General features: G+C 39.7%; 1 protein-coding gene across 3 annotated transcripts in view; it reads left to right on the forward strand.

Annotated features, from left to right (window-relative positions):
* Nucleotides 1-923: 923 nt before the first annotated feature.
* SLC24A2 (solute carrier family 24 member 2) overlaps nucleotides 924-26,081 on the forward strand; it is a 204,544-nt gene continuing 179,386 nt past the window's right edge. For all 3 annotated transcript variants that reach the window (XM_016205478.2, XM_087823152.1, XM_016205482.2), the window contains exon 1: nucleotides 924-1,879. In XM_016205478.2, the coding sequence (XP_016060964.2) occupies nucleotides 950-1,879 (930 nt within the window). In that variant the 5' untranslated portion in view covers nucleotides 924-949. The remainder of the gene's footprint in view (nucleotides 1,880-26,081) is intronic.

Genomic DNA, 26,081 nt, shown 5'->3' on the forward strand with positions numbered 1-26,081 from the left:
ATAACCTTCTTGTGAAGAGTTGTTTTGTTTACTAAGTTGTCTATTTAAAATATGACTAGAGAATTTTTTTTTTTAATGAGCTTTAGCTGAAAACAATGTCTACATATTCAGGGAAGACAATTTGTTCATGTCGCTAGAACATTCCTTTGTCTACTTAAATTTTTCAAGGGCTACTTTTCTGCATCTGGTATAGAAGAAGCTTTTCATGAAAAATCAGATCCTGAGATCTTTATGTGTTCAGAAAAAGATTGCTACCTCCTCCAGCACTCAACCCTTTCCAAATGACAGATTAAATCAGAAAGGTGTGCCTGCATCTGGACTTACATAACTGGACTAAAAGAAAACAGTGAACAATTGTTGGTTGTCAGGTACATAGGTAGTTCTAAAAAAAAGTGGTATCTTTTTAGGGCTGAGAGGTTATTTGTTACATAGTTTAAGGTGGAATAAACTGATAGGGTTTTCATCTATAAAATTTTTATACTTAACACACACAGCTACATAGTCTGTACCTAATACTGGATTTACCAAAATGTTTGGTTTTGTATATACATTACTGTAGTGCCTACTATGTGCCACATCCTGCTCTTAGTGCTGCATGTGCTTTAACTCACCCTCAAAACAATCCTTGGTGGTAGGTGCTGTAATTGTCCTAATTTTTTAAATGGGGAAACTGAGGCACAGAGGAGTTAAGTAACTCACATGGCTATAGGATAAGACTTTGTCATATCTACAAAGTTCTTTTTGTAAAAAAGACATATCTCATGATTTACTTATCCTTGTTTTTATTTTTTGAAGCATAAATGTCGAAAGTATTTCCGGCGAAGCATAAGAATCCCTGATTGTGCACGTGCTGCACAAGCACCGTTAACTATAAAGTGAGCAAAGTATGAAAGAACCATCTGGTTGAGTTTTCAGTTGGAAGGCCACCACATCCACCAGAAGACCCAGGATGGATCTGCACCAGAGCACTGCCATCACTTTCCTTGAGAAATGGTGTTCAGATAAGTCACCATCTGCCTGCAGGAAACATCATTATGTCAGGAAAAAACTGAAGTTAATTCGAGTCTTAGGCCTTTTCATGGGCCTTGTAGCCATCAGCACTGTCTCATTTTCAATTGGTGTCTTTTCTGAGACAGAGACACAGAGCACAGGGGAGGCCAGTGGTGCAAACGGTCCTGGGATAGCACACGGTTATCGGCAGAGAACTCTCTTAGATTTAAATGACAAGATTCAGGATTATACTCCACAGCCACCTGTTTCTCAGGAAGCCATATCTGACAATAGTACAGATTATGAACAAGGAAACTACCCGAGAGACATCTTTTCCCTTGAGGACCGAAGAAAAGGCGCCATCATTCTCCATGTCATTGGAATGATCTACATGTTCATAGCCTTAGCCATTGTCTGCGATGAGTTCTTTGTTCCTTCTTTGATTGTCATCACTGAAAAACTGGGCATCTCTGATGATGTTGCTGGGGCCACTTTTATGGCTGCTGGGGGCTCAGCCCCAGAACTTTTCACATCTCTCATAGGGGTGTTTATTGCTCATAGCAATGTTGGCATAGGCACAATTGTGGGCTCAGCAGTGTTCAATATCCTCTTTGTTATTGGCATGTGTGCTATGTTTTCTAGAGAAATCTTGAACCTGACATGGTGGCCTCTCTTTCGGGATGTGTCCTTCTACATCGTTGACTTGGTCATGCTGATCATATTTTTCCTGGATAATGTCATCATGTGGTGGGAAAGCTTGCTTCTCTTAACAGCCTACTTTGCCTATGTGATCTTCATGAAATTCAACGTCCAAGTAGAAAGATGGGTGAAGCGAATGATAAACCGCAATAAAGTCGTCAAGGTGACAGCACCAGAGGCCCAAGCAAAGGTTGGTGGTGGTGGTTGTTTATTGAATGTTCCGAATAATTATGTTTTTGAGATCTGCCATTTTTTTTAATGTGATGGTGTTTTGGGCTGCAGTGGATAGTAGGTTGCTTTCCATAGTTCTCTGATAGCCAGACTAACAGGGCAGTAAGAGAAATAATGCGGGAATATTCTTGTGAATGTTTACTAAGTTCTCAAGCTGTTTGCTTCAGAGTAAAACACTTGTATATATAGGTTACATAAGTACCCCAGAGCAGGCTCAGCAAACAAAATAATTTGTCTCTTATTTTCTGCAAGTTGGTATAATGATTATGTGAGCAATTTAATTTTCATGGGAAAATGTGTGTGTGTGTGTGTGTGTGTGTGTGTGTGTGTGTGTGTGCGCGCGCGTGCGCACGCACGCGCCTAGCAGATTGCAGGGCTTTTTCATTTTAAATAGTCACATGACAATGATCATGAACCATTTCTTTAAAGGTGCTGATGGAAGAAGATGTGTTAGGGTCACCAGAGCTATACCTTTAAGTCAACAGCCTAGAGCCTAGTAGGACTGGTCATTAGAGTGAGTCATGTCTATTCTTGATCCACACAATAATGCTTCAGATCACTCAGCCAGGAACTGATCAGGATCCATTAAAGAGAGTCATTGGCAAGCCTTGCTACCTGCCTTTGTAGCGTGATGGCCCATTTTGTACGCCGTGACAAACATGACCCAAAATATTTTTATATCAATTTAGTATAACTCTTTTATGGTCAAGTTTGATGACCCATCCATCTTTTTTGTAGCAGCCATGAAATGGAAGCAAAGTGCAGAAAAAACACACCAGTAATATTTCTATTTATTACATGCAAAAGAGAACTGTATTTTTTTAATATTTCCCCCAGTGTGTGGTTATTTGTTAGAAACTGTAGTAAAAATAATCACTTCACAATATACAGGCAAATAAGCATTCAGGTGTCATGACTGAGTATGCGTCCTTGAGGGCCTAAGACAGGCTCATCATAGCCTAAAGGATGACCCCTAAGGCTCTCTCCTCAAGCCTGATTGCTAATTTGAGTGGTTTGCATTAATAGCCTATGTGTTTATTCCAGCTAGAGTACTGAATGATTGCCAGGGGAAAAGCATATTTTTTATTGGCAAGGACATGATTTGGTGTCTTATAAATATCCTGGGCACATCAAGGGTAAAATGTCTTTTTGAGAACTCAGCACTTTTTTCTTCTGTTACTCCACAGTCGAACTCCATTAACTTAGACACAGACTCAGCTAGAGGTTAGAGGTTACATGGTAACATTTATGAAAAAGGGATTTGCAGGGCAATGGAATGGTGTATTTAAGATTGTTGGGTGGCCTGCATTCTGATTGGGGGCTGGGGGCTGGTTTCATGCATTTGGGAATAATTTTTTAGATACAGTTTATAGACAGTATTTAATCAAACAGAAGCCATTCATTAAAGTAGCTCTAGCAGGATTTTTACCTGCTGTGTCAGGTAACTGTCATGTCATTTTTATGATCATTCAGAAGTCAAAAACTTAGGCTTACATTCCTTAATAGTTGTTATTCAGATTCATAATTTTGTGCTATGCTCAGTAGTGTGCGTATTTTAATTTGTAGCTTCCGGATTTACCTAATTAAAAAAGGACAGAGATTATATTCATGACTATTACTCCTGTTTCTCATTTCACCCCCAAATGTGTTCATGTATTATTTTCCTTTTAGCACCAAATAGCTTTAATGTATTCCTTTTAATTAGTGTTATTTCTTTTGGTATTCAAAAACTAGATTGAACTATAAATGTAATGGAAATGGGATTTTTTGAACGTACCTATGTCTTGTTCAGTATTCAGAATGCTTGTTTGGTGAATCAAAAATGCAAGAACACAGCTATACATTTTTAGGTGGAACAGTGCATAATGGTGTGCGATTTCCTTCAGGAAATTTTACCTTGTCTATTTCACTTTTGAGTTAATTATTGCTGAAAAAAATTTGTTCTCAGCAGTTAGTCTTTATCAAACTCCTGATTTCAGAATCTTATGGGGATTTTGCTCCCCAAGCTCTAAACATAAGGTGTCCCAAAGATAGATGAGTCCTTGAGTGTGGCCATATAATTCTCTGATCTGCAAAGTTGATTTCTGGCTGTGTACCCCACCTTTCCTACAGAAGTGAGTGTTTCTAACATCATCAGAACATTCAGAAAGAAGACCCTAAGCCAAAATGCAGCCCTCAGTGAAGTTTTCATAAAGAGGAATGTGCTGTGCATGAACTTAGGAAGGAAAATACTAAGCATGTTTTCATGTAAAGCCATCGCATTGTCTTATTTACACAATTATGAGGCATAGGAGTTTAAGGAAGTAGAAGAAACATATTTTAGATATTCTTGTACAACCCATGAAAGATTCTGGCTAAAAAATCATCAGCTGTGCTGGACTTTCGTCTGTGAAATGTCTTTGAAACTACTTGCTTCCTAGACAAGTTGAAAATCTTAATTTGGTTCCATTATTAGTGATGTATGTCATGGGGCAACTGTGAAACATGGAAAAATGTGAACTGGCATATTTTTCATAGTTAAAGCAATAGTTTATCATTTCAATTGCACCACCACCCTATGTGTTTTTTAATTGCAATTATTTCTTTTAGTGATAATATTATCCTTTTTAAAAAGCTGTGCAGTGTCACGACATGGCAAAGGTACCCTGGGCCCTGCATCAGTGAAAAAAGGAGTTTAACATGCGTGTAATAAGCCCTGTGACCTCAGAGAAGTCACATAAACTCTCTGAGTTTCTTAATGGAAATAACGGTACCTACTTTAGAAAATTCAGAAAATTATTAAATGAATTGTTAAGCAGCTAACATAGTCCGTGGCAAATGTATGTTGTTCAGTAAATGTTAATTCTCTTTTATCTTTCATTCTAAAATGAGAAGAGAATCAGAATAAATTATTTCAAATTTGAGAATTTCAAAACATTTCTTGAAGGTTGGAATTCACCCCAGTGAATCGCTGAGTTAGGCAGGCCATTGGTTAGAGGCAAAGAGAATTTGTTGTGTTATAATATTTATAAGCCCTAGTTCACATACAGTGAATATATGCAGGTCTCATATTATTATAAACTCCAAGGAAACATCCAAATGCCTTTGTTGCCCTAAAATTTTATTATGTAGTTTTGCTTGAAATAAGTAGGCCATTAGCTGGGGTTTAGAAAGATCTATACTAAGCGGAGATGTTTGTTTTAAGGGTATTTTTATTTCTAAATGATTGAGATTCTCATCTAAAAACCCCTCCATGGCTGGTTTGGAATAAATGTGAATCCTGAAGGATGTGAAGCAGTGGAGTTTCAGGGCTTCTGAAACATTTTGCTGTGTGCATGGCCTGCTGCTGAGGTCTGTTGATCAGTACGGTGCTAGGCTGTCATTGGCCTAGAAAGCAGCTGTCCATGGTATTTAACTTCTTCTTAGACTTGGCACCGTAATCTGACAGCAAGTCAGCCCGGTTGTAATGAAGGGAATGGTCTAAATAAAGATGCTTAAAGCTGGATAGTTGAGGAGCAGGCTACTTAGTAATTTAGGTGTGCCTGCTTTATTCAGTTTGTGTTCCTGAAAAGTTGTTTGTAAGCAGAATTTTTGCAGTTCAAATTGTTATTAATGTTTCATGGGAAGATCAGAATTGAAATAATGTTGTAAATATTCCTCATACAGTGAAGTATTTCTTATAAACCATAAATAATTTTATAAGTACAAAGGTATTGTCCCAAGTTTGCTTACGGCACACAGTATGTTACAAAACTCAACCTTTGCTTCCCCTCCAAACCTAATAAATAAATGAGTAAAATAATTATACAAATTTCAAGGAAGGTAAGGTAAGATAGTCCTTATAATAAGTAAAAGGATAGTATTACTTAGCAGACCTGGAAACGGTCCTTCTCAAAAGAAAATGTGGGCATTAAAATTCTTAACAGACTAGATGCCTGTGAATGTACTGTGTTTTCTAAGGGTCAGAGTGGTACTATTTTTCTTGTTTTGTTTTCCTCAGCTTACATTAAAGGCAAACCCTGCAGTTACTGCATGTGATTCAAAGAGTGAACTAGGCATTTTGAGAGACCTGGAAAGCCCAGTGGATTTTAATACACAGAGTTCAGATTCCCTTCGTTGTTCCCCTTGCTACTCTGGTTTCTCCAGCAGGAGAGACCTTAAACTTTCTGAATCTTTCTGGCAATGTTCAGAGGAGGCATTACCCCCACATACCTCGTTTCCTCCATTCCTCCCCCTCTTCTCTCCTCTGTCCCTTTATCTCCCTTCCCCAACTCAACCTCCTTTCCATTTATTTATTTATTTATTTATTTATTTATTTATTTATTCATTCATTCATTCATTCATTCATTCATTCATTCATTTATTTATTGGTAAAAGCAGATAACTTGTATTTTAACTTTAACAAGGATTGGGATTGTTATATTAAGCTCCTCTCTTGCTGTTGAGGAGACAAGTACATCTACAGTGTGGATTTGAGTGCTTTTGTTTTTAATTCTTTTACTATCAACCCTCTTTTGTTTTAGAAACAGAATATACTGGTATTTTGTTTAATTCAGTCTCCTAATCAATATCTTTTAACTGGGAGGTTTAGTTTACTTACATTACCCTGATTACTGTTACATTTATAGTATTTTCTGTCATGCTATTTTATACTTTGTATTTGCTCTGATCTTTCTATTTTATATTTTTTTCTTGCCTTTTGTTTTGGGTTGAATTTTTTCTAAATCTATTTTTCCTGTTGATAATTTGGAATTTATATACCCTATTTCTATTCTTTTAGTGTTTACCCTAAATTGTAACATGTATATTTAACTCAACATAATATACAGTAAATATCTTTATGCTCCTGCTGAACAACCTAAGACCTTAGAACATTTTAATTCAGTCACCTCTCCTCCGTTATATAAGATTTGAAGTGCATGATTTAAGTTCTACCTTTATACTTTATAGCAGCTTTATTGAGGTATAATCTTCACTTTTAACTCTACGAATTAGACATTGTCTTTATGCCATTGATGTTTTTAGATTTATGCACATTTTTACTGGTTTTCCCCTCCTCATTCCTTCCTTATGTCAGACTTTTTTCCTATGATTTTTTTTCTCTACTAATTTACATTCTGTATAAATTCCTTTAGCAAGAATCTGTTAAGGTAAATGCCCCTGATTTTTATTGCTTAGAGATGTGTTTCGCTTTTGTTCTTAAAAGATAGTTTTGATGGGTAGAAAATTACTCTTTCATCCCATTTTGAAAATTATATTCCACTGACTTCCATTTTTGCTGTTCAAAAGACTGCTGTTGGTGTAAATATTGTTCCTTTGAAAGAAACCTGCCTTTTCTCTTCGACTGTTTTTAAGCTTTCCTCTTTGTTTTTGGGGTTCATCATTTTTCTTAAGCCAGGACAGATGTGGTTTTTCTCACTTATTTTATATTTATATCACAGAATATAAAATAAGTGAGAAAAACTGTTTGTGATTCATGCGACTTCCTGAATTGAGGATTAGTACCTTTCACCAATCTCACCTCCACCTCGGTCGTCTTATAATCTCCTAGAATTCTGATTAGATAACTACTCATCTTTTTATTTATTTTTTAATCCATGTCCCTCATTGTGGTCATTTCTTCATATCTGCCTTCTAGTTTCTAATTTTCTCTTCCATTTTGTCTAATCGGTTCTAGAGCTCATTGTTTAATCTTTAATATTAATTATTATATTTTTCACTTCTAGAAGTTTTTTGTAGCTCTTTTTCACATGCGTCTGATTGATTTTCATTGTTTCTTTTTCCTGCATGCCTTCTTTTGTTTGTCTAGTCATGTTAAATACGTTTATATTTCATTGACATTGACAGCGTCACTGTCCTGGCAGCTCTACTTTTGCTGTGTATTGATTCTCAGTTGTGTAAGGTTGCTTTCGTATCTAGTGACTCTTTGATAAAATTTCGAACTCATGTTCCTGGGAACTGTACCTGTGGGAAGTCACTGAGGCCTGAGTTTTAAGGGTATTTGTACAGAGAGGACTGTATTTTTCTTTAATCAAGTGTCTGGGAGCACAACAAACCTGGAAAGATTCTAACTTAAATGTATTCCTTTTTTCTACCGAGGTGGTGTGAATTCAGACAGCAGACCCCTGTGTGACTGAGTCTGTTGTTAGAAATTCTTAAGGGGAAGTCTCCCCCCCCGCCCCCCCCCCCCCAGTACCACTCAAAACCAAGACCAAACTAGGCACATCTTGCTATCTTCCTTTGCTAGGTATTTTTTTTTCTTTGTTCACCCTCGAAGAAAGGTGTCAACCCTTCTGGATTGCCAGCTAATTAGGAAGGAATCGTGGCTGAACTACCTCTCCTGTATGGGCCTTATGTTTATAGCTTCTAAAACCTAGATTCCAGGCAATTGGGGAATGGCAAACACCTGGAAGGCAAAGCAATACTTGTGTTTACTTGGTGTTCTGGGTTCTATTCTAAGAAATTTCTCATTCCTCATTAACGTAGTTGGGTAATTTAAAAACGTATATAAAATATAATGTGCAACATGTTTAGATATAAAGGTTTTCCTGAATGTTTAAGCCATCATATTGCCAGAAATGTATGTGTCACACTAGATTTGTGAACAGATGATGCCTATAACAAGGAAAATGAATATGGAATTTTAATAGTATTCTCTCAGAATGTTTAACACAACCTGACCATCATAATATAGCTCCTAATCAACAAAAATCCTGCCAGCGACAAATTTTGACTCAATTCAAATCTAAGAGGCAATTCTAATAGTAAGTTATATGGGGCACTTTAAATTTGCCTTTTAAATAATATTTTTACCAAATACTAATATATCTATTGTACAAGATTATAAAAACACATCAATATAAAATATAAAAAAGAACATTTAAAATAGCCTATAATCTCCATTGTACCATCCAAAAATAACCGTGCACATTTTTGTATGTAGTCTTCCAGATTTTGCTCTCTCTTTCACAAACACACACATACATATTTCCATATATCCCTATATATTTAAATAAATTGGAATGATATTGGATATGCAGAACTTTAAACTTATGGGTAATAACATTTAATCGTGTTTTTAACTTGGCTTATTATGAGCATTTCCTAATGTCATTAAATGTTCTTCTAAAATGTTATTCACTGTTTAGCATTATCATAAACTAGAAAGTCATTTCCATATTTTAGATTACTGAAAATATAAATGCTATAAAAATGCTACAACAATTAGCCTTACACATGATTTATGATTTTAGAGAGGCAGAAATTCTGAATCAGAGTTTATGAGTTTTTTAAAGTTTCTGCTACATTGCAACATACTTGGTAGCATTAACTGTTATACTTTTTAGTATTTTCCAATTTTATAGGTGAAACATAGCATTTCATTGTTTTAATTTGCATTTCTTTGATGATTTTTTTTTTAATTTTTGAGAATTAAATTTAACTTATATAGATTGCCAGTTTCCTTTGTGTCATCTTAAAAGTTTGTTGTGATGACTCAGAAATCTCTTACAAATACATGCTGAGAATCACTAACTTTAGCTCTCTGATCCCTCCCCACATTTCCACACCTAAGTAAAGCCAAGAGGTTTTTGCAGTTTTAGTTTTAAAGGATGAATTATTCCTAAGGAGAGGCCTTGTGTCTCAGGAGTTGGGAAACAAGGTTCCAGGGACTGGGATGTGCCCCATGGCATGTGACCTTGGAGGATCCTGTACCTACTAGGGCTTCTGTTTTCTCATCTGGAAAATGGGAGATTTGACCTGGATGACCTGAAGGATTTCTTTCAGCTTGTCATTTCCACTCTCAGAAGCTCTAATACTTACTAGTACTCTAACCATGTCAGAGGAATAACCTAGTACATTTACCTAAAACAAAAGACCAGATTCTAGTCATACTCCTATCACCGAACTCATTTTCTAAACTGGCTGACATGTAATATTTTCATGCAAATGATCTGCTGGCTTGGCCAAGCAATAATTCTAGTTTAACCATGCTGTGGGAGGTAGCTCTTCCAGACAGACAGAGGAACAACTTGCATGGGAGAAAGCCATTTAAAGTTTACTGCAGGACACTGGGTATCCTCAGCATTTGTGGCTTTTGGCAGTGAAAACCCCACTTGGCTGCATGTGCTTCCCTGGGCTGCTGATGTCTCTAGAGTTAAGAAAAGAAAGGGATCTAAAAACCATTCATGTGCTTAACACCAGGTCCTTACTACATCAACACTCTGAAATATATATCACAGCAGGAATCTGAGCATCAGAAAACATAAATGATCACCTAAGGTCCCAATTTAGTCATATCAAACTCCATTTGAACTTGGGTCCGTCTGTAAATGCATGCTAGTTCTCTCAGTGCTTCTCACTGGACAATCGGCAATAAAGACAATGCAAACCTCCAAATTCACATTTCATGCGGGCTCTTTTAAGTCCATAGCTTTCAAATATTTTTACCATGACCCCCACTAAGAAATATATTTTACATCTCAACCCAGTATATACATGCACATGCATGCACAGATACATATATGTACATGTTTACATACACATATAAAAATAAAATTTAACTATTTAATAAAATGTTTTCTGTTTTATATTCTATTAAGAATACTATCTTCAACTTCTAAAATAATTTCATGACTCACCAGTGGGTTGTGACCTGAGGTGTGTTTTTAAAATACCATGTTGAGCCCGGCTGGGGATGGCTCAGTGGTTGAGTGTCAACCTAGGATCCAGGCGATCGGGGTTCGATTCCCCGTCAGGGCACGTGCCCGGGTTGCGGGCTCCGGGCTCGATCCTCAGTCAGGGGCGTGCAGGAGGCGGGCTGTCAATGACTCTCATCATTGATGTTTCTATCTCTCTCTCCCTCTCCTTTCCTATCTATGAAATCAATAAAGATATATTTTAAAAATTAAAAATAAAATTAAAAAAATAAAATATCTTGTTGAGATACCTTTTGCCCCCTCTTCCTCTTGGCAGGGCTGCCCTGCAAGCCTGTGCTAATTTACTGCACCAGGTCATCTGATCAAGGGGATGAAGAGGATCAGAAATCCAGACATCACTCTGCTGGACAAGTTTTGGGGTGCTTTGGGGTGGGACTGTGACTGCTCAGAGGAAGGGGTGCCTTTTCTTCATTCAGCAAAGGTGCCCTTTGGGCTGGTGGTGGGACTTGCTTCTTACCCTCAACTTCTCCCTTCTATACTTGACTGTTTAGACCAGGGGTGGGAAACATCCGGCCCACGGGCCATATATGGCCCTCGAAATCATTTGGTCTGGTCCTGCCAAGGCCTCACCAAAGAAGCAGTTCTAGCCATCACATTAGGGGTGAGTTAATTAAATGCTTGACCAAATATAGCAGGCTAATTTTTAAGTTGATAATTCTGTATGGCCTGAAAATGCTGGTATAAATACTCAAATGGCCCTTGGCAGAAAATAGGTTCCCTACCCCTGATTTAGACTTCCAGTGCAGTGGATCCACAGGCACCATTGCAGCTTCCTCCCCAAGCACATACTCCATTTAAGTCCCGTTTGGTAACCAGTGCAGATTTCTGCAGAGTCCTCAGGTGCCAACACCTACCAAGCCGTGTCTTGCTCTGTGGCTCTGACACAGATTGATTACAGGGTAAAGAAGGTGCAGATCGAAGCATGATGTGCTCCCTGAACCTCAACTCATCCTTGGTTCCTGATAAGCTTGTCATCCAGTGGAAAAGAAATGTGGATGAAACAGGGAGGTATGAAATCAGAGATAAGCAGAACCTTGACAAGAAGACCAAAGCTGCATTTCAGTTACACTGGTTTCCTTTTTATGATGGATTTGTAAACCAAGTGATGTATGCACGGTTCTTGTGCTAGAAAAACTAGTAGGTTTGGAGAGGGCCTGGGCACCAGGGCATGCTAATGCCATGTCTACAGCTCTAAAGGATGCACTCAGAATCTTGCATTGGCAGGAACCAAGGCTGAGGAGATGGAGTCCCTTTCATCCCCCACCCTGGCTGTCTACCCTGGTTTAGCCCCTCTGCCCCAAGCATCCTGTCCTTATAAAGGAAGGGGCTGGTCTATCTTCAAGGTCCCTCCCCCACCCCACCTCTGATTACTCTGTGCTTCTCTGTTAATGGGAAAGAAACAAGCATGTGCCTGTAATTATGGACCGGGCAATAGAAGAAGGTAGTCAGGTAATGAAGGCCAGAACTTTCCTCCTTCAGAATTCTTTTCCAATTAAGAAACCCAATTAAAGGGGATTAGTTTCTTTGGAGGGGTTGTGAGGGCTTCTTTACCTATCTGTGGAACCTTCTTGGAAAGGGCCAAGTGAGTTTCTGGTACTCTGTAGCTTACTTTCTCTTTTATTGCTTGATGGACACTGAGCTGGGCCAGCAGGTAGAAGTACAGGTTTTACCCTGCGTAGCCCTATTGCTCCCACTAACCCTGTCCTCTGTTGCCCTAACCACTCACGTAGGCTGAGTCTGCTTCGTTTTTTCCTGCCACCTGATAGCAATCAAATAGATGTTGAACCACTTCTGTTATTTTAGGCCTGTGCTAGGCACTGAGCGTTGGTATGTTCCAAGAACTTGTGATTTAATTTTCGGAGAGGGACTATGATGGTTAAGTTTTAGCACAATAGAATTATTATTTACGCCTGGGATAGACTATGGGCCTCCTAGTTGTGTGACCTTGGGCAAGTTATTTAACTTCTCTGGGCTTATGTTTGCTTGTTTATAAATTAAGAAAACTAATAGAATTTCCCTTGTAGAGAGGCTGTGAATTTTAATGAGATTGCACAGGAACAGTGCTTAGCAGAGGACGAGCCCAGCCACCCACCCAAAGATACTCTGCCCCTGGCCTCTTGTCCTCTGAGTCCCTTTTCTGCTAGCCTGCTCTCCGAGTCCTGTGTCTCCCCCAGGTTGTTTTCCTCCTGCCTCACTTCCCGGGCTGTCCTCTCCCTGCCTCTGTGCAGCCAAATGAAGGTGCAGTTTCCCACTAATCCCTGACAGTCAAATCCTCCGTGTTCGGGCTTGAACCTGCTTTCCCGCTGCTCTTGCACAGGATTACGAGAGAAGCAATTTCCCTATCTATGAAACTGAACCTTACTCGACCATGAAATTCTCTTGAGCCCTCCTGTCACTGCCCTATAAATGTACTTACTCTTTTCTTACACACATCGTCAATATTTAATCCTAGCTTGTCCTGCCTCCATTCAGTCGTGGCGGTGCCTTACATTGGTTTGCCAGTGCCTATGTTTCCCGCCTTGGATTGAATCACTCCCCTTGACTAGGGACTAACAAGTCCCATTTGCAGTGTCTGGTGCCTGGATCGTGGGTAAAAGGACAAAGGGCCTTCAAGATGTTGATAAGGGCCCTGACCGGTGTGGCTCAGTTGGAGCCTCGTCCCATGCACTAGAAGGTCATGGGTTTGATTCCCGGTCAGGGCACATACCAGTGTTGTGGGTTCATGCCCCTAATTGGGGCATGGAAGGGAGGCAACTGATCAATGTTTCTCTCTCATATCGATGTCTCTCTCTGTCTCTCCTTTTCTCCCTTAAAAAAAAGAAAGATGTTGATAATGGTGGTAATGAGTGTTCAAGATAAAAATTCTGGGCCTGAATCAATTATAAAATGTATGGCTTATGTATTAAAGTCAAGTGGCAGGCAACAAATTTCCAATGTAAGAAATAGAAGTCAGTAGAAAATCTCTAATCCCCTCAGGTTGCAAATGTGGGTAAGGGCTCTCAATAATAGAAGCCAGATCACTCTGGCTGTATACTCTGAATAGGTCTTGTCTTCTAGCATTATGTAGTGTTTCTCTATTGACTTTTTAACTACAGGGGTTTTTTTGAGATTTAATTCACTTGCCGTGGAATTCCCCCTAAGTGTACAATGCAGTGGTTTTTAGTATACTTAGAGTTGTAAAATAATTACCACTATCTGATTTTAGAAATTTTTCATTACCCCCCAAAAGAAACACTGTACCTATTGGTCATTGCTTCCCTTTTCTCTCTCCCCCCTAGTTCCCGGTAGCCACCTGTCTACTTTATATAGCTATAGATTTGCTTTTTCTGGATATTTTGTATAAATGGAATCATATAAGATGTGGCCTTTTATGTCTGACTTCTTTCACTTGGCATTATGTTTTCAAAGTTCATCCATGTTGTTGTAGTCTTTTTATGGTCGAATATTCCATTGTATGGATATACCACATTTTTTAATCCATTTATCAGTTTATAGACATTTGGGTTATTTCCACTTTTTGGCCATTCTGAACAATGGTGCTATGAACATTTGCTTACACATTTTATTGTGGATATATGTTTTTAATTCTCTTTGGTATAACTTAAGAATGGAATTGCTAGGTCATATGCTCACTCTGTGTTTAACAATGTCAGGAAATGCCAAACTGTTTGCCAAAGTGTCTGCACCATTTTACATTCCTACTAGCAGTGTATGAGGGTTCCAGTTTCTCTCCATCATTGCCAACTTTTGTTATTATATATTTTTTATTATACCCATCCCAGTGGATGTGAAGCAGTATCTCACTGTGATTTTGATTTGCATTTCACCAAAGATGCTGATGTGGAATATCTTTTCATGAGTTTACTGGCCATTTTTATATCTTTTTTGGAGAAATGTCTATGCAGACTCTGCCCATTTTAAAATTGGGTTATTTGTCTTACTATTGAGTTTAAGAGTTCTTTATGTGTTCTAGATACAAGTCCCTTACCATAGATATGATTTGCCCATATTTTCCCTTATTCTGTGGGTTGTTGAGGCAACTACTGGACTGGGAACCAAGCTGTTCTGTATTGTTCTCTAGGCATTCTAGTATCTAGAGTGATTGGGGCCCTTGGATCAACGCTAACATTGCCTCTTCCCTTGAGTTGGTTTTGGGGAAAGATTGATCCTTTTGAAGCTAAGAACTGGAGGAAGATTCAGGACACACTTGGGGTCTAGGACTTCCTGATTGTGGAGAACCAGGGAACATGAATCTGCTTGAACATCAGACCCAGATGTTTGTCATCTGGTTTCTGCATCACCCTTCTTTACCTACTCCTGATTCTTCTCTATATTCTCTAAGCAAGTTTCTTGTCATCAAATCCCCTTTCCTAGGCATTGCCTAGAAACCCCATCAGGAAAACAGTTGGGCCACTGTCCTTTACTTCCACATGTGAACTTTGCCCATTTTGCTGTCTGGACGCTGGCACTTAGCTTTATACATCGTGGTTGTGGGCCAGTCCTGCCCATCCACCCCTCTCCCTCAGTATAGCCACTCCCACTCCAGGCCCTGAGAACATTTGCATCCATCTTGAACAAACCTTCCTAAGGGGAGCTACATACAGTAAATAATAATACCGGTAATGATCTACTTCGTCATTGTCTAGCAGGAACAGTAATTGCGCAAACCTGATTAATGAACACACTCCGAGGGTAAAGAGAACTTATCCAAGCAATCGTGCTTTGGACAAAAATGCACAATTGATTCAAGCTCCAGTGGTTTCCAAGGCACTCAGGAAATCTCCTCTCTCTGGCTTCTAGCTTGCTTCAGCTGCACAGTAGCTGGTGGCATGGTAGATGCAGTTTTGTGGCCCTGAACAAGAGGCTGATTTGCTTAAATAGGTTCAGATGTGCCGGGCTGCTCTTTTGATGCTTCCTTTGAAGGGCCATGACAAATCGGCTGTTTTCTGCTGCCTCTTATTTTAAGACCAATTAAGTAGATAGCCACAAATAGCTCTGACCTTGAAAGTCTCAGTGAAGGTGAGATGTGAGAACAGGCTTAGGAAACATATGTTTTGGCACGTTAGTGCTCTGCACGTCACACACACTTAAGGACAATAAATAGAACAGGACAAGATAGTGTTGTGCTTTAGGAGGAAGAATTTGAATGTCCTGGAAAATAGCTCCACATGCTTCACTGGTGGATAATCATACACTGTGCTAAAAATTAATCCAACTCTATCTCACTTCACTGTGGCTCTAGGAGACCAGCCCCAAATGAGTAGTTTTGCTGGTGACGTTTGGTACATAATCACTTTGGATCAGTGTCTCTGCTGCATGCCACTACTGAGCGATGCTTCCTTCCTCTCAGCAGTCCCAGTGCATGCTTTTAGGTATTTATTTTTAGTAAAACAGTGCTTAGAGTCCTATACCACCATTTTAGTTCAGTTTCTTGCAAATGTGGATCACAGGATGAACCTTCAGTAGTTGAATAGGTTGTTTTAAAAATATTATCAGCATGGGGCCTCGTATTAAAATTTTTAAAGTCCTAGAGTTGGGTTATAGAGGTTTAAAGAGATTTTTTTAATCATCTTAAAAAAATAATAGTAAGTATTTTGTGATGTGTGATGAGTTGCTTTTTTCTCTTTTTAACCTCAACCTAACCAGTTGGGGCGGGGGATGGATTGCTAGTCCAAGAATCTTGTTGATTCACTGGATGGTCATTGTTAGGTTTTAGTTTCTCTGCACCTATTTTAAAACATTTTTATGTTCCTACTACCTCATTAAATGTTCCAGTATCTCATGAGTTATATATGTGTTTATCTGTCCCCAATTTTCTGCATCAAGAAATGGGAGCAGATGGCTTTTCCCTCGTCTCCTGGGATAGTCTGATAATTAATGAGGTGATAGGAATGGATCACTGACTGAGCCCACGTTCGAATGAAGCTGCAGACACAAAGAGACAGTGGCAAATGCTGAATGGGAATATTAGGAATTGGATTAGAATGATTTCAAACACATTTTTATTGTAGGGTTTAAATAAATTGTCTTTACAGAAAGGATTGCTCTAATGTGAATATCCTGAAAACATATTTATGTAGTCATCTTCAGAGATTAATAGAGCACTTTCTGGCAATCTATACTTGTATATGATTGTAATCTCACCAACTTACAATTGTCTGGAAGTGCTGTATCCAGATGTCCAGAACAGAACCAAGATCCAGAGACACAAGACTTTTGAGCAGCCAAATAGATACCAGAAAATTAATGCCCTAAATTTCAGGCACTTAATCATACAACAACTTCCTGAGACTCTTTAGAAAATTCTGTTTACTTTTACTATATACAAAATTCTAATAAGCTAGGTTGCCTTGTTTCTAAGCCCACAATGAAATTAGAAGCAGCCAACATGGTCTTATGGGACAGGGGATGGTAGACTCGAGTCGGGGTAGACTTCTATGTGCACACTGATAGCCAGACCTGCTACTGGCCTAAGCAGATTTTGAAAGGCTTCCTGCTCTGAACAGACCAATTAAAAGGGGCACACACCTTCCAAGTGTAGAGAACCCTGTGCATGCAAAACATGATGAACAGAAGACATCTCTGTGCTAAGAGAAAGGTGCCATCGCTTCTGGATGGGCAAGCAGAGTGGCCCCCAGGACTCACAGCTTGGCATTGGACACAGGCTCCGCTCATTCCTCAGTCACACACCTCTGGACAGTGCAGACATGCAAGGCATACCTGCTGCCCTGAAGATTATATCAGTAAGACAGCCAAGGGCAACAGGAATCAGAAGAACTACAAAACCACTCATAAATATATCTGTCTGGGATAACTTTAGGTTCAAAACAGAGTACTTTGCTTTCTCATGGCACTGTGAGCATGAAAGTGGTAAAGTAATTAATGTTGATAATGTCCATAGAAATGGTGAGAGATTCTGAATCATGTCCACTGTGCCTTGTGCTAGAGCTAATGGAGCTGTTGAGACGGACTATAGGATGTGAGAGGACTGACCTACATGTTCCTGTAACTGGTGCCAAGATTCAGGTGGGTGATGATGGTGGCCTGGCCAGGGTGGTAGCAACAGAAGCAGTGAAAAGTGATCATATTCTGGACATATCTTGGAAGTAAAGCTAACACCATTTGCCAATGCATTAGATTCAGGGTGAGAAAAAAAAGAGAGAAATCAAGAATGATATCAAGGTTTTCAGCCGGAGTGACTGAAAGAGTAGAATTGCCATTAATTGAGATGGGGAAGATTTCAGAAGGAGCAGTATTCAAGTGGAAGTTAGGCTTAAGTTTAAGATTTGGAAGCAGCTCATGTGCCCATCAGTAGGTGAGTGGGTAAAAAAGCTGTGGTATGTTTACAAAATGGAATACTACTCTGCTGTCAAAAAGAATGAAATTTTACCCTTTGAGACAGCATGGATGGACCTGGATAGCATTATGCTAAGTGAAATAAGCCAGTCAGAGAAAGACAAGTATCATATGATCTCACTCATATGTGGAATCTAATGAACAAAATAAGCTAAAAAACAAAATAGAAACAGACTCATAGATATAAAGGAACAGACTGACAGCTGTCAGATAGGAGGGGGTTGGGGGCTGGGTGAAAAAGGTGAAGGGACAAAGAAAAAACACAGATTACTGAGGGAAAGGGGGAGTGGGGGAGGTAGAAGAGGGTAAGGGGGCATAAATGGTGATGGAAGGAGACTTGACTTGGGGTGGTGAACACACCATACAATATACAGATGATGTGTTATAGAATTGTACACCTGGAACCTATATAACTTTATTAACCAATGTCACCCCAGTAAATTCAATTAAATAAATAAAGAAATAATAGATGTAGCAATGGGGAGGTCATTCGTGACTTGACAAGACCTGTAGTGATGGAGTGGATGGGGTGAAAACCTGAGTAAAATGGGTTCAGGAAATGGGAAGATGGGAATTAGAGAAATGTAAAAGGGAACAAACAAATGGGTGCAAGCCAGCAGAAAATGTAGGGTCAACAGATCTTTATTAAGTGGGAAAAAATCATAGCCGGTTTGTGTGGCAATGGGAATGACGCAGCAGAGTGGAAAGAGTCCATGAGGACACTAGGGGAGAATTGCTGGTGCGATGTCCTTGAGTAAGTGGGGAAGGGAACGGAGATCCTGGCACAGGTGGAAGGCTTGGCTTGGAAAATTGCCACTTAGTAGGGGATGAAGCCAGGTAAATGCATGGCTGCAGGTAATGAACAGGTGAATTGTTGGGGAGACTTGTGGAAGTTCTCTTTTTGTTTCTGTTTTCTCAGTAAAATAGGAAGCAACAGATTTCCAAAATTTTATTGAAAAATGCTTTGATGAGTAATAAATTCATCTGTCGATCACACCAACATTCAACAAAATAAAGTTATGCAGCTCAGATTGAATTCCAAAAACCTGTACTGCTTGGGAAGCCAAAAGCAGAGTGATAAACATTAACCCATCTCATTTTAAAAGACCACATTATTTTTTTGACAATAGGATGAACCAGGGCATTTATCTGGATTCATTAGACCTAAAGGGTGGATTTCTCACTCCCTTAGGAGCCCCAGTTAAGCCAGTACACGGTATATGGTAGAAACATAGAAGTCAAAGAAATACAAATTTCATTAGGGCAGGAACTTATTTTGTGCACACATGAATTCCTAATGCCTAGAAAAGTGCCTGGCAAATAATAGGTGCTCAGTGAACAATTACTGAATGAACAATTGATGCCAAACCAAGGGCAAACAGAGTATCATTTAAAAGGGTGGTTCTCGATAATTTTAAGTGGTGTGTTTCTACATTCTTAATTTTTCATCATTTAACTGAAAGTGTCCATATGGCTACATTGCTGCCTTTTCCCTCCAAACACTTTATTCTTCAAAAGTGACTGAAGAACATGCTTATAGCTCTATTTTTATGGGATAATTTCAGAGGCTTTTCATCCATAAATTCATTTTGCAGTTGACAAGCCGGCGGAATGAAAATCTGCTCCCTGGTCTTATCTGGTCCAATCTCATTATTAAATGGTTATGGAGATCATAGAGTTTAATGGGTAAAATGCCGGGCACCATCTGTTGGTGAGTTGGACACCTACCCTGAGAAACCAGATATGGTGGAACTTCAAAACAAGGTCCTTTGGTATTTAAGTTATGCCAACTTGCTACCATATGGCAGGCAGAGTAAGAATCAGAACTAAAGAGAAGCATCATGCTTTGTTTTACGAGTCTAGGTGCCTGCTTGTAGTTCTTTCATTTGATCTTCTTTGTAAACAGTAGCATCTCAAAATAAGCTAATTATTCTTTGTTCCCCTTTGCTTGGCAAGATGAGTGTCCTCACATAAATCAATAGGTACATAGTGATTGCTGTGCAGTCTTGGCACAAAATAGCTGTGCAAGCAGTCTCTCCCAGAAGTCTCAGGGGAGAGGTGTGGCGAAGTGTGGGGTAAGCGACTGAGTCAAGGAGAACAGATAATTTTACCTTAGTAGCAAGAAGATACATTCTAGCTCCAACTTGCTGGGTTAGCAGGAATTATTGACACATACTAATGATAAGTAGGGAGGAAAATAACTTTCTTGAGGCATTGGGTTGTGGTACCTTTAAAGAGAATAGTATTTCTTATTAAGAACAAACCAAACCTGACAAGGGTCTCCCTTCTTCTTGGGTGCCCTCATGTGCACAGCTCAATGTCATTGAACGATCTTTAAGGTGAACACTACTCCCGTGGCCCTTTCTAGTTCCATGGGCTGACAAAAGAAACCATGCTCTCTTGTTCCTTTTTAGCAAGGAGAATTTGTTTTCCAAATGTTGTATTCTCTAACTCTTAGATTTGTTTTTTTATAATCAAAGACCTAATGGAAACAAAAAGGGAAGGTCAGGGTTTCCTATGAAATAGTCCCAATTGCCAAGTAGCTTACAACTTTATGAACCTGCCAACAGGTTATTTATCATTTCCCCTCTCTCCCTCTTCTAGAGGAGGGCTCGGTTGGCCTCATGTGGACGAGCAAATGGTGATGGGAACTGGGGCTGGCGGGCCCTTCCTGTGTCTTCACCAATTTCGTTCAGGCAAAAAGCTGCACTTCGGGTCTGTTGGCAGGTCATAGGTTATTTTCCTTCATGCCCTGTAAACTGGTTCTTCCTGTTTGACATTGAAATTACCCTAACATAGAGTCAGTGCTGCAATCTCTTAAGTTTCCCTGTGGGTATGTGTAGATCTTTGTCAAGATCTTTACTACATTGTATGAGATTTTAAAAAGCTAGGAAAACTCTTCAGCTGTTTGACGTATTTGGAATGTTTCTTTATTTAAATCTTGAGCTTTGCTTTGTCATTGAGCTATTTTTTAACTATCAAAGGGATATTTGTGTTTTGCATCTATTTGCTAAGCAATAAAAAAAAATTACCTTCTGAGCATTATTTTAAAGCAGGAGTGAGAGGAAGAAGAGGAGGAAAAGAAGTTGTATTAGGATTTTTTCATTCTTCTTTGCAACTAAATGTATGAATTTGTGACATTTTCTAAGTATTAGTTATTTTTTTTAATGCAGCCATGTATTTGGCTACCATGTTAAGTTTTATCAAAAACTCTCAAACTTACCAAACATACAGTGTGGTACATGCAGGACAGACCCCAGGCTCAGCTCTTGGGGTACAGAGATAAGTGAGACAGAGGCCTGCCTTCAAGGAATTTGTAACCTGTCACCATTTGGCCAGTCGTTTCAGTCCTGAGTTGGCAAATTGAGTAGGTTGACCCTAGAATTTTGAGGTAAGCATTTCAGTTTTTAAGAGGCTTCAGTGGATGCCTGGGTCATGGATTCTAAGCTCTAGATTTATACATTTCTGGTTCCATCACCCACTGTCCCCACAGTCTCCCCGAAACATCATCATTTGCTAGAAGGACTACAGAAACATGGTCTTTTTTTGAGTGAAGTGAACAGACTTAAGACCCCTTTCAAAGAGCCTGGTGTGAAATGGAGCCAGACAAAATCTGATTTTCCAGTTCCAGAATCATCTGGGTCTCTAGTATAATCTTCAGTGCCTCCCAAAGGTGAATTAGTTGTCACATAGTAACATGTTTGCCCAACCAAAAAACCCAACTGAGCCATGCTGGGCCCCTGACCTACAGAAACTGTGAGATAATAGATGGTGGTTGTTTCAAGCCTCAAAGTTTGTGGTAATTTGTTGGACAGCAATAGAAAAGTAATATGAGCACCCATGATATGAACATTATATAAAACACTATCCAAAAATGTTGAAACATTAATAGCTAAGCTTTGAGTATTTTCAAAGAATCACCATAGGATATTTAATCCTATGATTCTCCTCTTCTTCGAGATTCTGTGGAATTGTTTTCCTTTTCTCTTCGTTTATATAGCTTTAAAAAAACTCTTCTGCAGAAAGACACATCCATTTGTTTATGGATTTATAATCAAATATTTATTACTTATCAACTATGTATGTGCCTGGCACTCAGCTGGGCATTTGGAAGTAAAATCTGACTAAGGCCTGGTCATTCATTGCACACCAGGAGCTCACAGACGTGAAAGCAGATTATTTCACGCAGTTTGGATGTTCAAGTTTGAAAGTCATAGCTGGTTACACAGGGCACTGGAAGCAGGTAGCATTTACCTTGGTGAATTTGCCATGATCAGGAGGAGCCTGGCTGTCAGCCCAGTGGACTCATAAATCTGATTGTGATGACCCATTGCAAAGGGATTGTCTCCCAGAGGTGGACTTGAATTGCCTGAGCTCATTATGACTGCTGTCTATTAATACAAACCCAATTAGAGCCCACAAAAATACAGTGAGAGCTACATCTAAAACCAAACGGAAAGCTCAGATCAGCAAATCAGTGCCTCATTATTCCCCAGTAGGCAAGGACATGGAAAACAAAATTATAATCATCAGGGTGACAATCTATTAATTTACAATGAGAAATTAAACTGTCAAGTCCACTGGTCTGAGCAGCACCTTGGCTCTGTAGAGATAACAAACTGAGAAGCCAGATTATGGCAGTGTGATGGACTTAAGAAGTGTTGCTTTGCCTAAATGCTTGACAGACTCACTGCAGCAGGGAAGACCTTACACTTGCTCAGCCAAGACTTCCCTCCCTTGAGAGCCCTTGGACAGGCCTGGGGAGCTCGTTCCCACTGCCATACTTTCTGCTCTTTGCTATATTTCCACACCTGGCCGCCTGTTCACATTGCATCTCCACAGCAGAGTACAATATAGACAGTTAGGTTTCCGCTTAATTACAGTCACTTTTAAGTTCTTTTTTAAGGTTACTCCTGCTCAGGTCACCTTGATTGGAATTTGGAATATCCCTAGGGCTCTAGGTCTGTGTTCACAGAGCACTAATCAATATAGTGTAGTAAGTTCTGGAATAGAAGTGTACAGAGGTTTCCTATGGAAATTTGGGGGGAAAAGAAACGAATATTTATTGAATTTCTATTAGGGATTAGGGACTGTGGCAAGCATTCTACATGAATTACTCGTATAATTCGTAATGACCCCTTCATGTAGGAACTGGATATAAGGGACTTGTCCTTGCAAAGTGAATATGAGGTAGGACCAGGGTTTAAGCCCAGGCCCTCCAAGCTTATGTTCCTAACTGCTGTGCTCAGCTGCCTTCCCTTAATCTTTTAGTTCTCACACCCACTCTGAAGGATAAGAGAGGTATATCAGTCTGGGCTCAATTGCAGAAAATAGAAACCTCTATATAATTTTAAAGAGAGAGAGGGTTTTAGTGTAGGAACTGAGTCCTTATAAACTCATTGGGAGGGCTGGAGGAGCAGGCCAGGTCTCCAGGAAAGACTCCCAGAACTGCACAGTAAGACTGGCCTGCCCAAAATGCTTCTGCCTCAATCAAGAAGGGGGGAATCAAGAAGCTGCCATTGGAACTGTTGTATTCTGGAATAAGCACCAGTGCCCTGCCTCTCAGCACTATGATCCTAGGCACTAAATACTACAAGTTAATTTTTAAAAATATACCCTCAAGTGATTGCTAGGAGAAAAAGCAGAAGTATCAGAAGCATAGCCTCCACTTCACTTTCACCATCTAAATCTAGTTTGAGAGTCTCTGATTGGCTAGACGTACATGATGCCCTATACTGTAGCTGCAAGGGAGGCTAGAAAATGTCATTGTTAGATTTTCCAACCTCTGCAGTTCAGGAAGGCTCACTAGAAGGAAGATGGACCAGATACTGGGCACCATTCCCGGTGTCACTGAGGAGGAGTCCCAGGCTGAGGTCACACAATGTGAGATAGGCTGGCCAGGCTCTCATAAATTTGTCACAGTCTAAGCTTTGTGTTCATGGTCCTCGCTATCACCTACCATTGCCTAACTCAGCCTAGTTGGGGAAGGAGTGTTTCCAGCAACAGCTTTATGGAGAAGCTGGATTTTAAAGGAAGAGTGCACTGTGGTTCTGGGAAGGCAGTGGGTGGGACAGGGCCTGTGATGGCAGGTAGATACTTTCTCTTACTCTGCCACTGAGAGTGTGACCCCTTTTTTAGGGTCTCTGGGGAATCAAGGCAGTGGCTTATCTTGATGAAATTTACATAATAGATTTCTCACCTCTATAATATAGTTTAAATTGTTAATGTCATGGGAAAGATTAGGGTCCAGTTTTTCTCTTATTTAGGTTTTTAAAGTATATCTTTCTTGGGTGAATGTCCAAATATATGATTTAATTAATCATTTACACACCTTTGCTTTGCTGCTAGAAAGACTGTTGGTTCTCTCAAAGAAGCTTGGTGCTTAATGTAGATGGGAGATACTGGCAGAAACTGATTGTTGGAGTCAGAACAGGCTCGTGGGGAGCATCTCCTGTTCCTTCAGTGACTGAGCTATCTGGGGAGACTGATTCATTCTCCCTATCTAATCCCCACTGAGATGCCGTAGGATGCCCATCGGTCCTCAGCGTGGTTTTCTCACGAGTACATACCTTTGGTTGGGCAGTAGTTTTGAAGGACTATCATATTCTAAAGAGGTGACTGAGTAGGCAAATACTGTGCTTGGTGGAAAAATACAAGAAACTACTAAAGTATAATAGGACACTTAGAACATGGAGGTTCAGGTGTCATTGTTCACAGTGATGTTATTTAAGTTATTCCTAAAAAATAGAGGTGAACATAACATTATAGGAAGGTGGTAGTTGCAAAATAAAGATTGGTCTTGTGCCAGTCTGACTGAAGCACCCGATTGCATAGGAAATGGACGAACTATTTGGGGATGTTAGTAGTTTAAGGTCATTAATTTTTCCTTTATGTTTTTAACTGTGCTCACCAGCACTTAGAACTCTCCAGAATAAGAGCTATCTCTATTCTTAAAAGCTTTATTGATTGTCAACCCAGATAAAATTCAGGGTTTCAGAAATGCTGGGACTTGGGAATCTGAGAAATCAGGTGAGCTGCCCTTGGGGAGCACCAGTTGAGTAGAGAGATATAGTTAGATGAGAAATGATACCGCTGTGTGTTCCTGTCTGTCCTCTCTGCCTGCTGAGTCAGGGGAGCACTGGTGGTCTAGAGACATCAGAATGTTTTTGTGTGTGTTTTCATACAAGCCTCTTCTCCATCTAGCCAGAGTGTACAAAGAAAAGGAGAGGCTGTGATAAAAAGTGAGTCGAAGTCATATCCCACTCCTGGCACCTGACGGATCAGGGGACTCCTTTGAAAGCTGTAACTTCAGGATTCTGACATACCCATTTATCTTGCATCTGATGTTTGTCTTCATCTTATCTGATAATCCGTATAGAGAATTTTGAGCATAGTACAGTGGTTAGGAGCTTAGACTCTGGTACCATATTGCCTTGGTTTAAAATCTGACTTGGTAGTTTATTATCTGTATGACCTTGAAGAAGTCACTTAGTTTCTCTGCTCCTCAGTTTTCTCAGCTGTAAAATGGGCATGATAGTAATACTTATGAGGGTTGTTGTGAGGATTAAATTAATAGATTACCTACACACACACACCCTCTGTAAGTGTTAGCTATTATTGCTAATGCAAGTTCTTTATTTCTTCCTCCCCACAACCATATGAAGTCTTTGTTAAGACTGTTTTACATGTGAGGAAGTAGAAGCTCAGTGAGTTTGAATTTGCCCAAATTGACAGGGCTCATAAAGGGCTGAGCCAGGGTCCAGCTGCCAGGATTGCATGACTGCACAGCCTGTACTAAATAGCATCTCCATTCACCGTGATGACCACCTTGACAGACTTAACCCTTAAGAAACAAGCATGCTCCTGGCCGGGCGTGGCTTAAAGGTTGAGCGTCGACCTAGGATCCAGGAGATCTAGGTTCGATTCCAGGTCCAGGCACATGCCTGGGTTGCAGGCTCCACCCGGGGGCGTGCAGGAGGCAGCCAATCAATGACTCTCATCATTGATGTTTCTATCTCTCTCTCTCCTCTCCCTTCCTCTATCTGAAATCAATAAAGATGTATTTTTTTTAAAAAAGAAACAAGCATGCTCTTTACTCAAACATAGGGA

The sequence above is a fragment of the Miniopterus natalensis genome, chromosome 12 (genome assembly GCF_054644295.1).
Source record: "Miniopterus natalensis isolate mMinNat1 chromosome 12, mMinNat1.hap1, whole genome shotgun sequence".
NCBI classification, from domain to species: Eukaryota; Metazoa; Chordata; class Mammalia; order Chiroptera; family Miniopteridae; genus Miniopterus; species Miniopterus natalensis.